The sequence below is a fragment of the Mustela nigripes genome, chromosome 17, assembly GCF_022355385.1.
Source record: "Mustela nigripes isolate SB6536 chromosome 17, MUSNIG.SB6536, whole genome shotgun sequence".
NCBI classification, from domain to species: Eukaryota; Metazoa; Chordata; class Mammalia; order Carnivora; family Mustelidae; genus Mustela; species Mustela nigripes.
In genome coordinates, this window is record NC_081573.1 from 27926961 (window position 1) to 27943628 (window position 16668).

General features: G+C 40.2%; 1 protein-coding gene across 6 annotated transcripts in view; it reads left to right on the top strand.

The window, feature by feature from the left end:
* CYLD (CYLD lysine 63 deubiquitinase) overlaps nucleotides 1-16653 on the top strand; it is a 69416-nt gene extending 52763 nt beyond the window's left edge. For all 6 annotated transcript variants that reach the window (XM_059383897.1, XM_059383902.1, XM_059383896.1 and 3 more), the window contains 7 exons: nucleotides 1179-1270; nucleotides 2166-2232; nucleotides 7132-7264; nucleotides 8178-8286; nucleotides 9371-9489; nucleotides 9777-9993; nucleotides 11355-16653. In XM_059383897.1, the coding sequence (XP_059239880.1) occupies nucleotides 1179-1270; nucleotides 2166-2232; nucleotides 7132-7264; nucleotides 8178-8286; nucleotides 9371-9489; nucleotides 9777-9993; nucleotides 11355-11539 (922 nt within the window). In that variant the 3' untranslated portion in view covers nucleotides 11540-16653. The remainder of the gene's footprint in view (nucleotides 1-1178; nucleotides 1271-2165; nucleotides 2233-7131; nucleotides 7265-8177; nucleotides 8287-9370; nucleotides 9490-9776; nucleotides 9994-11354) is intronic.
* The last annotated feature ends 15 nt before the right edge of the window (nucleotides 16654-16668 follow it).

Consider the following 16668-nt stretch of genomic DNA (forward strand, 5'->3'; position numbering starts at 1 on the left):
ATGGCTAAGAAAGTAAATTATTATCGAATAAATCTCCCTCCTTATATCTTCTCTTTACATTCTGCAATGGTGAAAATGGCTCTTGATTTCACCCTTTAAGATGATTATGAGTCTTGATTTCGGCAACAGTTATTTTATGAGGCAAATTTTTAAGTTTACTGTCCATTTCGTCTCCCAGGACAGATCAAATCCAAAACTCTACACCATTTCCTTCTTTCCTTCCCAAACATCTTAAGTCCAGACATTATTTGGATGCTGTCGTCCAGCCAGTTAAGAATCATGCTTAACCAGACTCTGTCACCCTGTCCATAGCAAGGACCTTGGCAGGTGCCTTGTTGTGATCAAGATTCCCTGTGTCTGCAGCATTCCTCTCTCTAATATAGCTGACTGGTTTCACTTGGTACTGAAGACTCTGCTTTCTCTTTTCAAGCTCCTCAAAGGCAGAGACCCTGTTTTCTCACCTTATTCATTTTTGTATTCCCAGTGGCTCACAGGTTAGATTACTGTGTGAAGTGGTGGATGCTCAGGGTACGTTGGTTACAGAGAGTTAGCGAGTGAATGAATTGTCAATATACAAAATGGATATTCGATCAGCTAGCTTTGGCTTGCTCTTGTTAAACTTGTGCTGGCCTCTCAGCTTTCTTCCAAAGGCATTTTTAGCATTAGAATTTTGTCGGATCCCCGTGGAGTGTACCGAACGTGTCCTGTATTCAGATAAAGATGGGAGACTGTCATGCACATGGTGACCTCCTTGACTGCACATTTTCAATTTTTGGTTTTTTATCAAGGCCCTTTACCATTCCCTTTGGCAGCTTTTTCAGTGTCTGGTATTAAAAGGACTGTCTCTCAAAGTTTGTTTTTTTTTAAGTAAATGCTTTAATTTCTTTAAGCAAATAGAAACAGAAGATCAGTCATCGTAATTTAAAAATGCTTTTTCTTACATTAGTGTATGATAGCTGCTAGTCAGGCGTGGTAATGTCTGGGGTTATTCTGGTGCTAGATTTTTAATTTACAAACCTCAAGAAGCAGCCTTTAACTGTGATTTTGAGAATAATTGTCTAGCCTAAGAGTTTATCTATGACATATTGAAATTATATAAGAACTGTGTGGTTATCAAAATGGGTTATACTAATTTAATATATATGCCAGTATTAATTAATTGTTTTTTACTAACTTAGATACGGATATGTGTGTGCAACAAAGATTATGAAACTGAGGAAAATACTTGAAAAAGTTGAGGCTGCATCAGGATTTACCTCCGAAGAAAAAGGTGGCTCTTAATTTATAGGATGTGCAATAAAAGTAACTTGAAAGCATATACTAAATTATTGGCGGAAATGTGTATCTATGTTGTTTGGGGGATTTTATTTTAAACTAAAAATTCCTTTCTGTGTGATGTAAAATTTTTTAAGTTCTTTTTTAAAGTTTTTACTTAAATTCCAGTTAGTTAACATGCAGTGTAATATTATTTTCTGTGTAATGGATAGTTTTGCCCCCTTTTTGTAAATGCTTTATCTCTTCTAAAAGTGAGCGATGTATGGGAAAATGACCCCCTTTGAGAAGCTGTCTAGTTGTAGTACATTGAATTCAAAAATAGTTTTTGTCTTTCCTTCCAGCAGTGGTATTCACTTGGGTTGTGTAGGGTTCATCCCCATTTTTCCAGTTAGCTTTCCTTGTTATAAAGGGTATTAACACAGCAAACTAAAATTAGGTTTATGGTCAGAGACCATGTTTTAATCTATTCTTCACTAATGGATTTTCTCGGAGATTCAGCTCCTGACTGTGAACATGTTAGCTGCCTATTGTAACCAGCTATGATGTGTAGAGACTTGGTACTCATTCAAATAACAGGAAGAAACAAGATTATATTTCCAGTTTTATTCTACTTAACCGCCAGAAGAAATTAGAATTATTTCATTATACACAAATTATTATACCTTTTCATACACAGTAAAGTTTTTAATAACAAAATTGGACTGTCCTACTTTGTCATAACTATTAAATATCCTTTATAGTTTTCATTAGGGAGGGAAACTTGAGATATGCTTTTAATTGAAAAAGTATCAATTATGAAAGTGAATTTAGAATCAGAATATAAGTGTTAAAAATAAAAATGGAATGATTTAAACATTTTGTCTGTGACTTATTTTTTTATTTTCTCCTAGATCCTGAAGAATTCTTGAATATCCTGTTTCATCATATTTTAAGGGTAGAGCCATTGCTAAAAATAAGGTAACTTTTAAATTGTTACAGAAGCATTGGAAAATAGGCGATCTTCATTTTCTCTGCCATCATTCCATAGAAATGATTTCTTTAGTGATTATGTAATATTGTATTTGTTTAGGAATCTTAATATGCTAGGTTCCTACAATGCAAATTAATTTAACTATTTAATTATGTAATTAATTAATTTAATTATTGTCCTCCCCATAGTATCATACTTAACTGGAAGAGTAAATCCAGTGTAAATTTGTGCTTTTAATTTTAACCCTGGTAATCAATATTATTACAAATCATTTTCTTACAAAACTGTACCTAAATATTTTTATAATTTAATTAATGAAAGATTCTAAAGGAAATTAAGATTCTAAGAGAATCTTATTCTAGGAGTGCATGTGTGGCTCAGTCTGTTGAACGTCCAATTCTTGATTTCAGCTCAGGGGATGATCTCAGGGTTCTGGGATGGAGCCCGGGTGTCTGGCTCTGCACTCAGTGGGGAAGTGGTGAGTCTGCCTGAGATTATCGCCATCTGCACCCCCACACCTCCCCTGCTCAGCTTACTCTCTCTCTCTCTCTCTAAAGTGGATAGATTAATCTTAAAAAAAAAAAAAAAAAAGAGGGAGAGAGAGAGAATCTTATTCTAGCCCAGTCAACTACCATGAGAATGCTGTTTTTGATGATCTGTCCCTTAGAGAATTAGCTTAGCCTCATATTAGCTCTCTTGTTCCCAGTTTTGTGACTTAGCCTTTTTTTCCTCCTCCATTTTGAATGAAAGTCTCTAATCTAATGTACTGAAGTTGTTAGCGAGATAGTCTAAATGGATGAATTTTCCAGATGGTTTAACGTTCGCAGTCTAAATGCTGGACCGTTTTATACTTCAGCTTGGGTTCCTCTGTTGAAAATCTTGCTGATTTACTCTTTACGTCCTAAGAGCTCGTCACAGACAAATACTCTTACACGTCTTTGTGTTGTAGGTGATACTGTTTGATGCCAGTGGATAGGAGGGGGGGGAAGGAGGATAGTGCCACAGTTACAGTTTGGTATTGTTTGGAAGTTTTAATTAATGAAAGAAGACGTAATGCATAAACATCAAGAATACGTAGCTATTACCATCTTTGGATAGAGAATAGATATATGTACATTTAGAAAATCCTAGAGAATTGTTCAGAAACTACTGGAATTAACATAAGAATTTGTAATTTGACTGTGTAGACAATAATCATGGAGAAATCAATAGCATTTCTGTATACCTTCTAGCAAATATGAAAAAGAGATGCTTTCATACTTCATGGAAGTTTAAAATGCCAAGAAATCAATTTTATTGAGATGGGTTTTTTAAAAGACTTGCCCAGAGCTCAAAGGTGATTTGATTAATTAGTGAGAAAGATTGTGTTCCAGGTAGGAATAGTAAATTACTTTGAGGCGTTAATTTTTTACAGAGTCATTTGTACCTAAACAGAATCTTAACTTTTTTATTTTTGAACTCAGTGAAGTGATTTTAGGGTTCTTTACAGGATGAAATGGGTGAAAACACTGAAGTTTGAAAGTTTTTTTAAAAAAAGAATTCTATTATAAGCTATAAGGCAAAGCAATAGACATTAAACAGTGTGATACTATATAAAAGTAGACCAATAGACCTGAATAGGGAGCTCAAAAATAGAATCTCAGTATAAGTCAGCTTTTAGACACAAATGAGGAAAGAAAGCTGTGTTTAATATATAATGTGGGAAATGTCACAGGCTGTTTGGGAGAAAAAAGTCATTTTTGTTTTCCTTTGGGAGTTAAATTTCAGATGATGAAAACAATTGTCTTTATTTCGCCCCCTGTAGCCCAACACCCTTTGAGAATGTCGTAGACTCTCAGTAATAACAAGGATGAAAACAGCTGTGAATCTCAGGGGGTGAGGAGGGCTGGATACATGTAGGAGTGCGTCTCGGTGCTTGAAGGTCTTGACGGGTTTGGAGAGGGTTATGGGAAGTTCTGCCACCCCTTGGAGGAGTCACCGCTCTCCTCCCCTTTCAGTGGCCTCTTTGTAAGGGGAGGCACTCCTTTAAAGATTATAAGAAGATATAAAAAGATACTTTGGACATTAGCTTTTCTTTCCCAAGTGTCATTCTTTACCTGCACGAGCTTTCTTTCTGAGGGAGAGTCTGCTGATGTAACAACTAGGGAGAGGAGTACGGTGAACTCCGAAATAGTGGAACAGTCTGAGAGACTGCGCAGAAGTCTTATAGGACTGACGAGACGAAGGATGTAGCCACCTGGGAGGATAAATGCGGATTAGATAACAAACAAAATCAAATAAACGAAAATAGAATTCCCAGCAATAGAGTTTAAAAGTGTCTATGTCTGTATAAATGCTTTCTGGCTGGGAGGGGGTGTGTCACTGGATGCAGTATGTACAGCTGAAGAGAGAATTGCTCGTTTGGAAGGTAGATCTGAGGAAAGTACTTGGAATGTAGCCCCAAGGGAAAGAAGATGGAAAACAAGAGAGGGTAAGAGATGTGGAAGACAGATTCTAAATGCAGTTCTAGGAGACATTAGAGAGAATGGGGAAGAAGCAATATTTTGATAGATGATAGCCGAAAAATTTCCAGAATTTTTGGCAGACTTAAATTCTAAGAAGAAAGGTGCACAGGAATCCTGAGCAGGAAGAACCAGGACTAAATCACCTAAATCAGACACTTACTACAGACAGTACTTTAGAAAGACAAAGCTGCATTTAGAACAAAGGAGTAGTCTCTAGAAACAAAGAAGATTTAAGGTCAGAAATGTAGGTTAATTAAGCCTCCATATTCAAAAACCAATAACAGTAGTACTGGCAATGATGGTTCCTGTGGGGTGTTAAAGAGAAGGTGAAACTGAAGTCTTAGCCATTGGTAAGAGGATAGTGCACGGAGGCAAAGAAAGAAAAATTCCAAGCAAAAGAAGGAAATAAAATCGGCAACAAGAAGCAAAGGTGCAGGCAGTGTTACTGAATGCCTCTCATTGTAGAACATGGCCTGCATGTTCTATCCCACCGTGCTAGATGGTGCAGAATCGGTAAAGAATTTTAGCAGCTACCCGTGAAGGTCTGTGTTAGGAAAGTAGACAGACCAATTATCATACAGTTCCATGAATGGTTTTATCTCCTCCATAGATAATATGTTTTCTTTTAGGGTCAATGCAGCATTTGTACCCTTTTGCTTTTAGATTTTCCTAGTGGAAAACGGCAATCCAAATGTACAGTTTTGTACCATCCAGCTTTGGTACAGTTTTGTACCATTACAGCTTTGTTGTAATTCTTGCGTATGGCTTGCTAATTACTCCAGCGTTTTAGCCTTCTAAAAACGGTGGTAATGAGATTTGCGTGCTTGTTTTTTTTTTCTCCCCCACATCCCAACCAGGCTCCTAATCTGTCTGCCTCAGTATCACAAAGCTGTTGGTCATCTCCTCATTTCTGGCTCCCTCTCTTGATGTCTGCCTCCCGGGTTCCCGTCAGCCACGATTCCTCTTCCTCCCACCATTATTATTTCAAATTGTTGCAGCTTCTGACCTCTACCACTTTATGCTTTCTTAGTTTCCTGTCCTATTTTTTTCCCTTTTACCTATTGCATTTTTTTTTTTTAATGCTTCTGGCTTTCACAGAAAAATGCTGGTCTTTTACAGTCATCAACAACCAAGTAAAATATTGATCTAGCATAAACTTCAGGTTTTTTGATTATCATTTGTTTTTATTTGTTGTGGGTTTTTGTGAATCTCCTGGCTTTGTTAACAAGTAAGTTTTGTTTATTTCAGGAGATAAGTTGCTTTGGAAAGCTGAGGGCTTCTGAAGGTTGGTCTCTGAACAGCTGTTCCATTATGAACACTATGTTAATAAATTTCTATAAAAATCTTGAAATCTAGCTGTAAATAGGTTGATTGCATACCCAGAAACTCTGCTGAAAAGGTAAATAGTAAAGATTATCAGTCCTTTTGTTAGAGTTAATTTTTTAAAGATTAATGACAATCTGTAGTAAAGTAATTAGTTAGTTAATTTAAGATTTCATTTATTTAAAGAGGAGAGAGAGCACATGTGTGAGCAGGGGAAGGGCCAGGGAGAGGGAGCTCAAGCAGACTCCACACTGAGTGCTGATCCTGACGTGGGGCTTGATCCCTCAACCCTGAGACTATGACCTGGAGTCGAAATCAAGAGTTGAACTCCCAACAGACCAAGCCACCCCAAGTGCCCCTGTTATAAAATATTTAAAAGGTCAGTGTGAGTAAATTGCTAACACTGTGACGGGCGTGTAGTAGGAGCTTACTTGGTATTTGTTGAATAAATGAATGACGGTCTAAAGAGACAGCATGCTTTCATGGAAAGAATAGTCAGTGGTTGATATGAAACCGGGTTTCTACACCTAGCTCTGCTTTAAGTTGCTGGGAAGCAATGACCATTCTTTAATAGAACTCAGGGCCTTCATTTTAGAAGTGAAACACTGGGTCTGTCCCATTCAGAGACATAAGAATTTATTTTCCTGTTTCAAGCACTAAATGCTTTTTAGATTTTGAACAGTTCATCAATAGTTTAATGGGTTGTTGATTAAAAATACTTTTTAAATTTGGACAGTTAAGTTGAACCAAACAATTTTAGCTTCTGGTTATTGTTCGGACAGTGCTTCTCACTACAAATGTTATTCCTTTATTTTTCTGCTGACCACTAAGGGGACTTTTGGATATGAAAACTAAGATAAGAACTCATTTTTATGGTTTTATGCAACTTACATGTAATTAATTAATCTGCATTATTGTCTTTCACCTGTTGTTCGCAATGACCTGGGGACACCATCAATGTCATAGGATTTTCTGTCCTCAAATACTGCTGGGACAGCTTCATGTTCTGACTGAAGCATTTTGTAGAGAAATCACATGTTTCTTTCTGCATGTTTTTAGATCAGCAGGTCAAAAAGTACAAGATTGTTACTTCTATCAGATTTTTATGGAAAAAAATGAGAAAGTTGGAGTTCCTACAATTCAGCAGTTATTAGAATGGTCTTTTATCAACAGTAACCTGAAATTTGCAGAGGTTAGTGATATTATATTTTGTGGGACAGTGCTTAGTAATCTTGAAACTACTACTAGATTTAATAACTGTTAATTTTACCCTACTGAGAACACAGTAGCTGTTAACAAAACACAAATTAAAAAAAAAAAAGTTCAGTGTTTCAGTTGTGTTCTTGTAGAAAATGCCTTAGAATTAAGATTGGACTTTCTGGATTTTTGGTGCCAAAGAAAATATAAAGTTAATTTGTAACTTGAAAACTTTTAAGTAGTTTTTGAGGGAAAAGAAGAATTGTGTTTTTTTTTTAAATGTCATTTTACCCTGTTTAATGTTTCACCTAAGCATATTAGCCAAACCTCAAAAAAGAATGTTTACTTTTCCTTCAACAAGAGACCAAATAAATTCACTTATATTGGTTTGTTAGTGAACAAGTGATAGAAATTATTTTTCTTTTATTGTTTTCTGTGTCTTCATGATCTTAGTGGTACATGCTTGTGGTTTATTTTCATTGAATTTATTTCTGAAAGAATGTCTGGTAAAGCTTTTAACGGCTACAGTTATTTGTTGAAATAGAAGGAATTGTGTCCTTGGGTGACCACAGTTTCTTTATTATACTTGCCAAAACAATTTTTCTAAAATGTTTATTTTAAATATAAACCCACAGTGGAGTATTACTCTAGAATGTCATCATATTGTTAGAGCCCCAGGGTTGCTGACCTGCCCAACCTCTGGGTGTCCATGTAACGGATCCTGGACCACTTGAGAACTTGTGGCTCAGTGGTGCTCTGGCCATCTCATTCATGTTTGGATCCCATGTACAGGCCATCCATGTTACGGCAGAACCACTACTTGGCATGATGACCAGGACTGCTTTGGTTTCATAGGGAAATTTTTTTTCAGCACTTCGATTCTAAAAATACGTTTATTTTGTTTTTAGGCACCATCATGTCTGATTATTCAGATGCCTCGATTTGGAAAAGATTTTAAACTGTTTAAAAAAATTTTCCCTTCTCTGGAGTTAAATATAACAGATTTACTTGAGGACAGTAAGTATAAGATTTTTCAGTTTGTTTTGTTTATTTTTCGCAAATAGGCCAGTCTCATTAATTATGAGTCAGAGCCTAACAGGATGTGGTTCTTCTAAGAGGCAATTCAGTATCTGAAGAGCCTAGAAACACTAAGCTAGTACTTCCAGTTCTAGGTGTTCCAAGAAAGTAATCAGAGATGCAAGTCAATATTCTATATGCAAATGTAATTATTGTCACATGATGAAGAAATTAGGAACAAGTTATTTGAGAGAAGAGTAGTTAAATGAATTATGGTGTATCTATGCAATGAAAGCACTGCTGTTAAACTTCATGTTTGTGAAGACCAGACAGCATGGAGGTAGTTATGACATAATATTAAGTGAAAAGGGAGGTCGGTGCTTTCTATAAGAGGACCACCCCCCCCAACGCACATGCACACACACACACACAGGGTTACATAAATCTGCAGATATAAAATTACTGGAGAAAATTCACAATGTTGTGACAGTGGTTATCTCTTACTAACTGAAATTGTAGATGCTTACAGTTTTCTTCTTTATGTTTTTTTGATTCTTTGAATTTTTATCAGATGTTTTCACACAGTTTATAATTGTGTGAAAACATTCTAGAATACAGTGTTTTTAAAAAACTGTCACTTATCACTGTTTTTAAACAATTGAGCACCTGGGTGGCTCATTTGGTTAAGTGGCTGCCTTCAGTGCAGGTCATGATCCCAGGGTCCTGGGACTGAGCCCTACACCTCGAATCAGGCTCCCTACCCAGTGGGAAGCCTGCTTCTCCTTCTCCCTGCCTCTGTCCTTGCTCCCTCTCAGTTGCACACTCTCTCTCTCTCTCAAATAAGTCTTAAAACACAAAACAAAACAAAACAAAACAAAAAACCAACTGTCACTTGATCATAGAAAATGTCTTTTAAAGATATCCTGAGTCCATGGAAATACAGCATAACATTTATGGGGACAGACAGCGGTGGACTTGTTGAGTCTAAGTCCTCAATGAAACTTACCTTTTCCTTTTAATTTTTTTAATGGAAGAATGCATGTTTAGAGGCCCCGTAACCTCTCTCCCACCCCTGCCATTTCAGCCCCCAGGCAGTGCCGGATATGCGGGGGGCTCGCCATGTATGAGTGTAGAGAGTGTTACGACGACCCTGACATCTCCGCCGGAAACATCAAGCAATTCTGTAAAACCTGCAACACTCAAGTAAGTTTGACGTCCCTGAATGGAAGTTCTCTCCTTAAACAGGAAGTTACTGGTAGTTGGAAACATTTCAGGTTTTGGAGAGTTTTCAAAACCATGATTAATTCAAAACCAGGTGTGGCTTCATAATCAAGAGGTGTGGCTCATGTGTCTTCTGATTCCCCGGGGGGCTGTTGAGAAGTACTTGGTTGCCGTTTATAGGGTTGAGTTCAGTTAGAGGAGGTGGAGCCCATCTGCTGGAGACACTGAGTCTGGCTCACCAGTGACATTCTCTTCATGGTCCATCTCAGGTCCACCTTCACCCCAAGAGACTAAACCACAAATATAACCCGGTGTCACTTCCCAAAGATTTACCTGACTGGGACTGGAGGCACGGCTGCATCCCCTGCCAGAAGATGGAATTGTTTGCCGTTCTCTGCATAGAGACGAGCCACTATGTCGCCTTTGTGAAGTACGGGAAGGACGACTCGGCCTGGCTCTTCTTTGACAGCATGGCTGATCGGGATGGTATTTTATTTTATTTTTATTTATTTCCTTTTTAAGATTTTACTTACTTATTTGGGAGATAAAAGAAGAGAGAGAAAGGGAGAGCACCAGTGAGGGGAGCGGCAGGGGGACAGGGGGATGCAGACTGCCCGCTGAGCAGGGAACCTGACCCAGGGCTCAATCCAAGGACCTGCGACCATGACCTGAGCTGCAGGCAGATGCTTAACCGACTGAGCCACCCAGGTGCCCCCAGGATGGTACTGTAAGAACTTCTCTTCTACGTGTGGCACCGTTTTAGTTTGTAGTGGGATAGAGCTCATAGAGCATAGTCTGTTCTGAGTGATAGAATAGTGTCTGTGGAAAGCCTCTCAGGAGTATGCTGGTGTGGGAGTCTTTCTATCTTGAAATGCATATGTGGCCCTGTCACTGAATTGAGGAATAATCGCATTGTGATATTTTGACACACGTGGTTTTTATTAAAGTAAGAATCCTAAACTACTTATTTTAGTGCTGAGAGGTTTTCCTTTCAGCTTCGTCTCCTTTTACTCTCGGGCTCCTCTCCTTGTCCATACCCACCATAGCTGCTGTGTTGTCTTCTAAACGATGAAGCAAAGAATAGAAATTAATTTCTTCTTTGGAAAAATAAGCCTGTTACGCATGTAATGTTTCTTCCCGAAATGGGGAGTGTGCTGCATCTTCTCGGCCGTGTTCGAGCATGCTTCGGCATAATTTAACAAGCACTTAATAAGCGCGTGTGCAGGAACAGGGGCTCTCACATAGCTGGAAAGCATCCAGGGGTCAGACATTTGGAAAAGCCTTTGAGAGGCCAGGCTGGGAGAGCCTTTCTGGGAGCCCCTAAAACCACCCCAGCATCCTCCTTCAGTCTGATGATGTGTGAGAAACAAAGCCTTGCAAGCCTGGCACAAATACGTATTTAAAATTTAGGGACGTGACATATCATTCATTTCGCTACATGTGCCCTAAACCTGATGATCTCATGGTGGAGCGGCCGGGTCCTTCTGTCTGGGAAGGGACACGGGCCGTGAGGAGTTGGTTGTTGTGTGATTACCTATATGGAACGCTATTCCCTCACTAAATGCAGAGAAGCCGATAAAGTAGGTTTTGGACTTCACTCAGGATATGCTTCCTTTTATTAATTTTATTCCATTGGCCCCAGGATCCTTTCAGAAACCAAGAAGTGAGAACACTAAGACTTAAAAGGACCCTTGAACTTCTAGGAATCAGAAGTAAAATACGGTCCTTCAGATCTTGGAAGGCAGCCTCCGCTAAATTTAGAGTTGTAAAATTACTTTGGTAGGTCAGGGCGGCCAAGGGGCTTAGAACTCGCCTGCCCTAAATAGGGTTCTTCCTCTTTTCCTCAGGCGGCCAGAACGGCTTCAACATTCCTCAAGTCACCCCGTGCCCAGAAGTGGGGGAGTACCTGAAAATGTCTCCCGAGGACCTGCACTCCCTGGACTCCAGAAGGATCCAAGGCTGCGCACGAAGACTTCTCTGTGATGCGTACATGTGCATGTACCAGAGCCCGACCATGAGTCTGTACAAGTAATGGGGCAGCTGGGCAGGGGCGGCGGCCGGAGGCGCGGTGGTCCGCTCTCATTTGCCCCGAGCTGGCGGTTTTGTTCCGCGTCCATTGCCGGCAATGGATGTCTTTGTGGTGGTGATCCTGCCGAAAAGGAGTCCTGTGTTTAAAAAAACCCATTGCTTTTGTGTTACCGAAGTATTTAATAAGAAGCATTTTGCACTCTAGAAAGTATGTTTGTGTTGGTTTTTTAAGAAGTCTAAATGAAGTTATTAACACCTGAAGCTTTAAGTTAAGTGCATCGATCCTACAATATTTTTGGAAGCATAAAATTTTAATTGTGACAGTTTAAAACCTCTTTTAGTCCATTGAGGATGTAAATAAATGTGTCTTCTTTATGGACCAAGAATATGAAATCATTTTCCCTTTTAGCTATTGGTTGCCTTGAGGAAGAAATATGTTGGCTTTATTAAGAGTCTGCTTTCATACCAGTTAAGATAATTGTGCCGAGTTTGATTTGTTAATTCTCTCTTATATAGTGCTGAGTCCCGCATGCACATACCCCATTGAGCTCCTGTGTCTCTGCCAAATAGTGGCCAGAAGAGTACTTCCATCCCTTTAATGGTGGTGTTTTCTATTTGTTCTGGTTTTGAGGCATCTCAGTGATTTTTGTCATAAAACGTCTATTTTTGATGTAATTTTCCTGGGGGATTTGAATATACAGCAATTGAAGCTCTTCATTCACACCAGTAACGGTCAGCTGAGAAGTTTGGTTGTTGTTGTTGTCGTTGTTGTTTGGTTGTTGTTGTTAAGGCTCTCTAACTATTTTATGGAACAGGGCACAATGAATTTAATGAAAGGGTCGGGGTGATAAATAGATTTCTACACAAATATATTGCTCATCAGAAAATAAATTTGAATCCGGAAAACTCATGAAAATCTCCCTGAAGAGATGTATTGGCTTTCTAAACCTCTCCTGTTGTGAGGAGGACTGTCTAGAACGTAAGCGAGGTCGGCCAGTCTGCTCACTGAATCCGGCTTGATTTTTGCGGGAGGTCATGGCAGTTATGGGTCCGATAAGTTACTGAAATGTTGGCCGCAGCTTCGTTGTCCTCCTGGTGAAATACGTAGAACATGGATGTGTTCTTAGCTCATGTCCACGGCATGTGTCTAGAGCACAAGTGGATGTTGTAGACTAGAACTGCAGATTGTAAACGTCCGTGCCATGGAACGTGCTGTGGTCTGTGTTTTCTCTGAGTGTCCTTTTGTGGTATTGTTGTCCTTCTGGAAAGACTTCCTAACCACGCAGAAAGACAGAAGAGTTGTCATGTGTATATAGCATATGACTTCCTAAATCATTTAGTGTCAAATGAAAGTAGAAAGAGTCTTTACAAACCCCACAGTTAGTTTCTTTTAAGTCACGTTTACCTTTGGTCCTGTCATTCCATTTTGCTAATATTTATTAGCTTTATAAATTGTAGTAAGGTACAAAAACCCTTTCTTTCATCTTGTAATTTTTTCATTTTTGAAATGAAAAAGCACATAAATTTTGCAGGAGGTTTTGCTGAATGCTGGAGTGGGGCTGGGAGGTGGGTACTGGGTCAGGAGTCGGGGGTGCGGAACCCAGGCCAATGTGGCCGGCGCCTCTCCTGTCCTCCTTGGGAAACAAGGGAGGGGCCTGGGGAGCACGATATCTGAGGTCTCTTCCGGCTCTGACCTTCTGTAAGACGGATCACCCCTCAGTAAGGTGGTGTTGAGTGAATAAATGGATGAATGAGCTTATCAATGTGATTTAAAAAAAAATTATCTGGAGGAATGACCAGGAATCTCTGTCTAGGTAAGAATGGATTTAACAGTTAAAAAAGAGAAAGTTCCTTTTCTTTGAAACAAAACACACGTTCAAGAAGGTCTGTCCTGCCCAGCCTCTTGTGGCAGAAGGCTTGAAGAAGACTCATCTGGATGCGCGCACGGGGTTTCCCCCAGGATGTGGTGGCTCTTTCCTGGGGGAGGGGCCGCATCCATTAATGATTTCTAAGATCTCCTTCAAGTGGAATCTTCTGTCCTTTCACTGTTACCTGGGGGAGGGAGCACTCAGTAAGGGGAAGCTGGGGCCAGGCGTGGTGTTCTCTGTGCAGGGGTGAGGCTCTTCCCCTGGCCCTGGATGGTCCTTCTGGGTGGTCCCCTCCTCGTTCGTTCCAGTATCAGCAGAGCCCATGTGGCAAGTGGGCACCCTCAGGACTGGCACCTGTATGGCACTGGTGGCTCATGTACCTGGTGATTTATTTAATTTTTAGCCTTAAATTTCCTTTAATATTTTCCTGTTGGCTTCTAAAATGTTTTGGTTATCCCTTTTTCCAAATCCTATCTAAAATCTAGATGGCAATAGAGTAGAATTATTTATAACATGGTTTATGCTTCATAGCTACAAATAGAAAATGTAACAAGTCCTGTTCGCCCACCTCCCAACTAAATTCACACTTATAAGTGTGTGTGTATGTGTGTGTGCGTGTGGGCACGCATGCGCGTGCAGGCTTAAGGGGGAAGAGAGGGAGATGGAGGGAGTGGGGAGGGAGAGGAACGCTGGCGTGAGGTAGAGGCTAAGTGTGTTTGTCCCTCAGAAGCAGCTTTATAAAGGAGTTACAGTTTGACTCCATCCCTGAAAGAATGTTTTGTAAGACTGAGAAAACACATGGAAAGCCAAGAGAACCAGTAACAGAAGTCAGTGACATATAGTTGTTAGAATTGCTAAGGATGACCTCCTTAGAATAGTTGAGGATTTTTGTAATTCGTATTTGCCAAAGCATCATAGGTGAATGGCTTCTTTCTGTCCCTTGGATTCATTTATTTTTTCACCTAACCCGTAATTCAGTAACAAGAGAAAGACATAGTAATTAATTTATGCAACTTGTATCATCATGCTGAGTCCTGTTGTTTGAACTTGGTGTCTTCTTAAGTTCAGGCTTTACTCCCCCTAGCCAGCTAGATTAAGCTGCACCTGCTCGGCCAGTCGGAGACAGAGAGGTGAGCGGAGAATGCAGCATTAGGCCTTAGCGAAGCAGCTGCCCTCCAGTGAGTACTTAGTGGACATTTATTACTGAGAACTGTGCCAGAAGGGATAGGAGACAGCATCCCTGCCTTCGAACAGCTTAGCACCTACTTCTGACTACAAGGTTCCTACTCCTGGTTGCTTCAGTGTAAGGATGCCATGTCTGGGACTCAGTAACAGAAAAAGAAGTGATCCGGGGCCACCCCTTTCTCTGGCTCTTGCTCTGTTAGCCTTAGACGACTGCTTCCCTACTTTGGATCTTCGTGTCCTCTGTATAACAAGGAGGTTGGACTATCACATTTTATGGAAAAAATTACAAACTTCTGGGTCCCAGGCCCTACCCGCTGGATCGGACTCTTCAGGAGTGGTGTCTAGGGGGGTTGTGAGTAAAGGCTCCACCAGGTGAGCCCGATGACCAGCCAGATTTGAAAACTACTGAGCTAAAAGATCTCAAAAATAGCTTTTATGTGGCTGTGTGGTTGTGTAATGTTGTATTCATTATTTTACATAAATGTGGGTAATTAGATGTTTATCACATTGTTTATCTGTGTTTACGTATGAATTTATATAAGAGATACATTTGAGTATATATATATACCTCAACCTACTGTTTCTTAGAAGGTTTAGCAGTCTTTGGAACACACACACATCTTAAGGGGATATTTGATATTATTTACGTGGATGTTTGTCTTCCATTTTATTTCTTTAGGGGAAACTGAGGCTCTCTGTGGGTACCAAAGAAATGGAAAAACAAAACTCCTGTGCAAAATTAAAACATTATTTCGTACTATCTGCGACTTGATGAAAATTTGAAAGTTATATGAGAAGATTTTTTTCTCTGGGGTAAAAGTCCTCTTATCATGAAGCAAAATGTCCGTGTTAAAGTAGGTGGAGTATAATGTTTCAAATTAAAAATAAGATCTCCTTCCCTGGGAGTTAGTGATGCTAACAGCACACCCACGGTTCCCCGTCAATGAAAATAATACTTGAGTCCCCCAAGGCATGCTGGGGGCGTGGAGGAGGAGAGCGTATTCAAATGGAAACCAGCGTGCCCACGGGAGGGTGGAGGCTGCAGGACAATGGAAGGTCACCTGTTCCAAGCCAATGTGGTGCATGGGGCACCACAAGAAGGCAAGGCCTGGTCTCTGTGTGCCTCCTGGGGTCCTTGTCACTTGTCAGAGACTAGGCTTGTCTAGGGCGAGGCTCCCTGCAGGGGATTTCCCTTGCACTTGTCTGTGCTCCTTCCAAAAGTCTCACTGGAGAGAAAAGAGAAGAAAGGATGCTTCATCTTACTGTACATCCTGGGCCAGCGGCAGGGTCTCTCTTGAGTCAGGGAGCACTGCTGAGCAGCGGCCAGCAAACGTGGCCGAAGGCAGGGGAAGGAAATGTAGGGGAAGGAGCCATTCCTTCTCCCCGATGCTGGTCAACACCGGCGTTGTGGGCGGTCACTTGAGAGCCCGGCTTGATTTCCTGACCCTCAGGCTGGACCATGTTCATTTGCTCACCTGTCAGAGCCTCTCATTTGCTCACAGACGCCGGTGGGGGAGGGTTGGGGAGGGCAGAGGCCAGTGACGGGGGTACTCCTCCCAGGGACCACACACCTCCCCTCTCTCTTGCAGTCCTAAACACTGTCCGCTCCTGTTTTGTGCTTTTTTCTGGAGAGAGAATGTTGGAGACTCCACCGTTCTTGGTTTTGTTTTGTGAAATGGCCTATAGTACTGTTGAATTTTAACTCCAGAGAGTCCAATGTTCTGTCACAAACATTCACTTTTTTTTTTTTTTTTTTTAATCCCATTTGAAACTTCCCAGGGAAGTTGTGGTTATTCATGAATTTGGTGTAAAGGAGCACATTTTGTACTGCATTTTGCATATCTGGTGTCTTGTTCAGCATTTTTTTTTTTTTTGTCTAAGGAACATGCTGTATTTATGAAGATATTCTTTAAAAAATAACACCCCATAAAATATCCCTTTACTATCAGATTGCTCTGATTTAGCCTTAATTTTGTTAAATTTTTTAGAGATGAATGAAGTGCTGCTGTGGAAAGAAATGTACTATATATTATTTCTGTATCATTAAAATTAAATTTTTATGGTTCCTTTTCCTCGATTT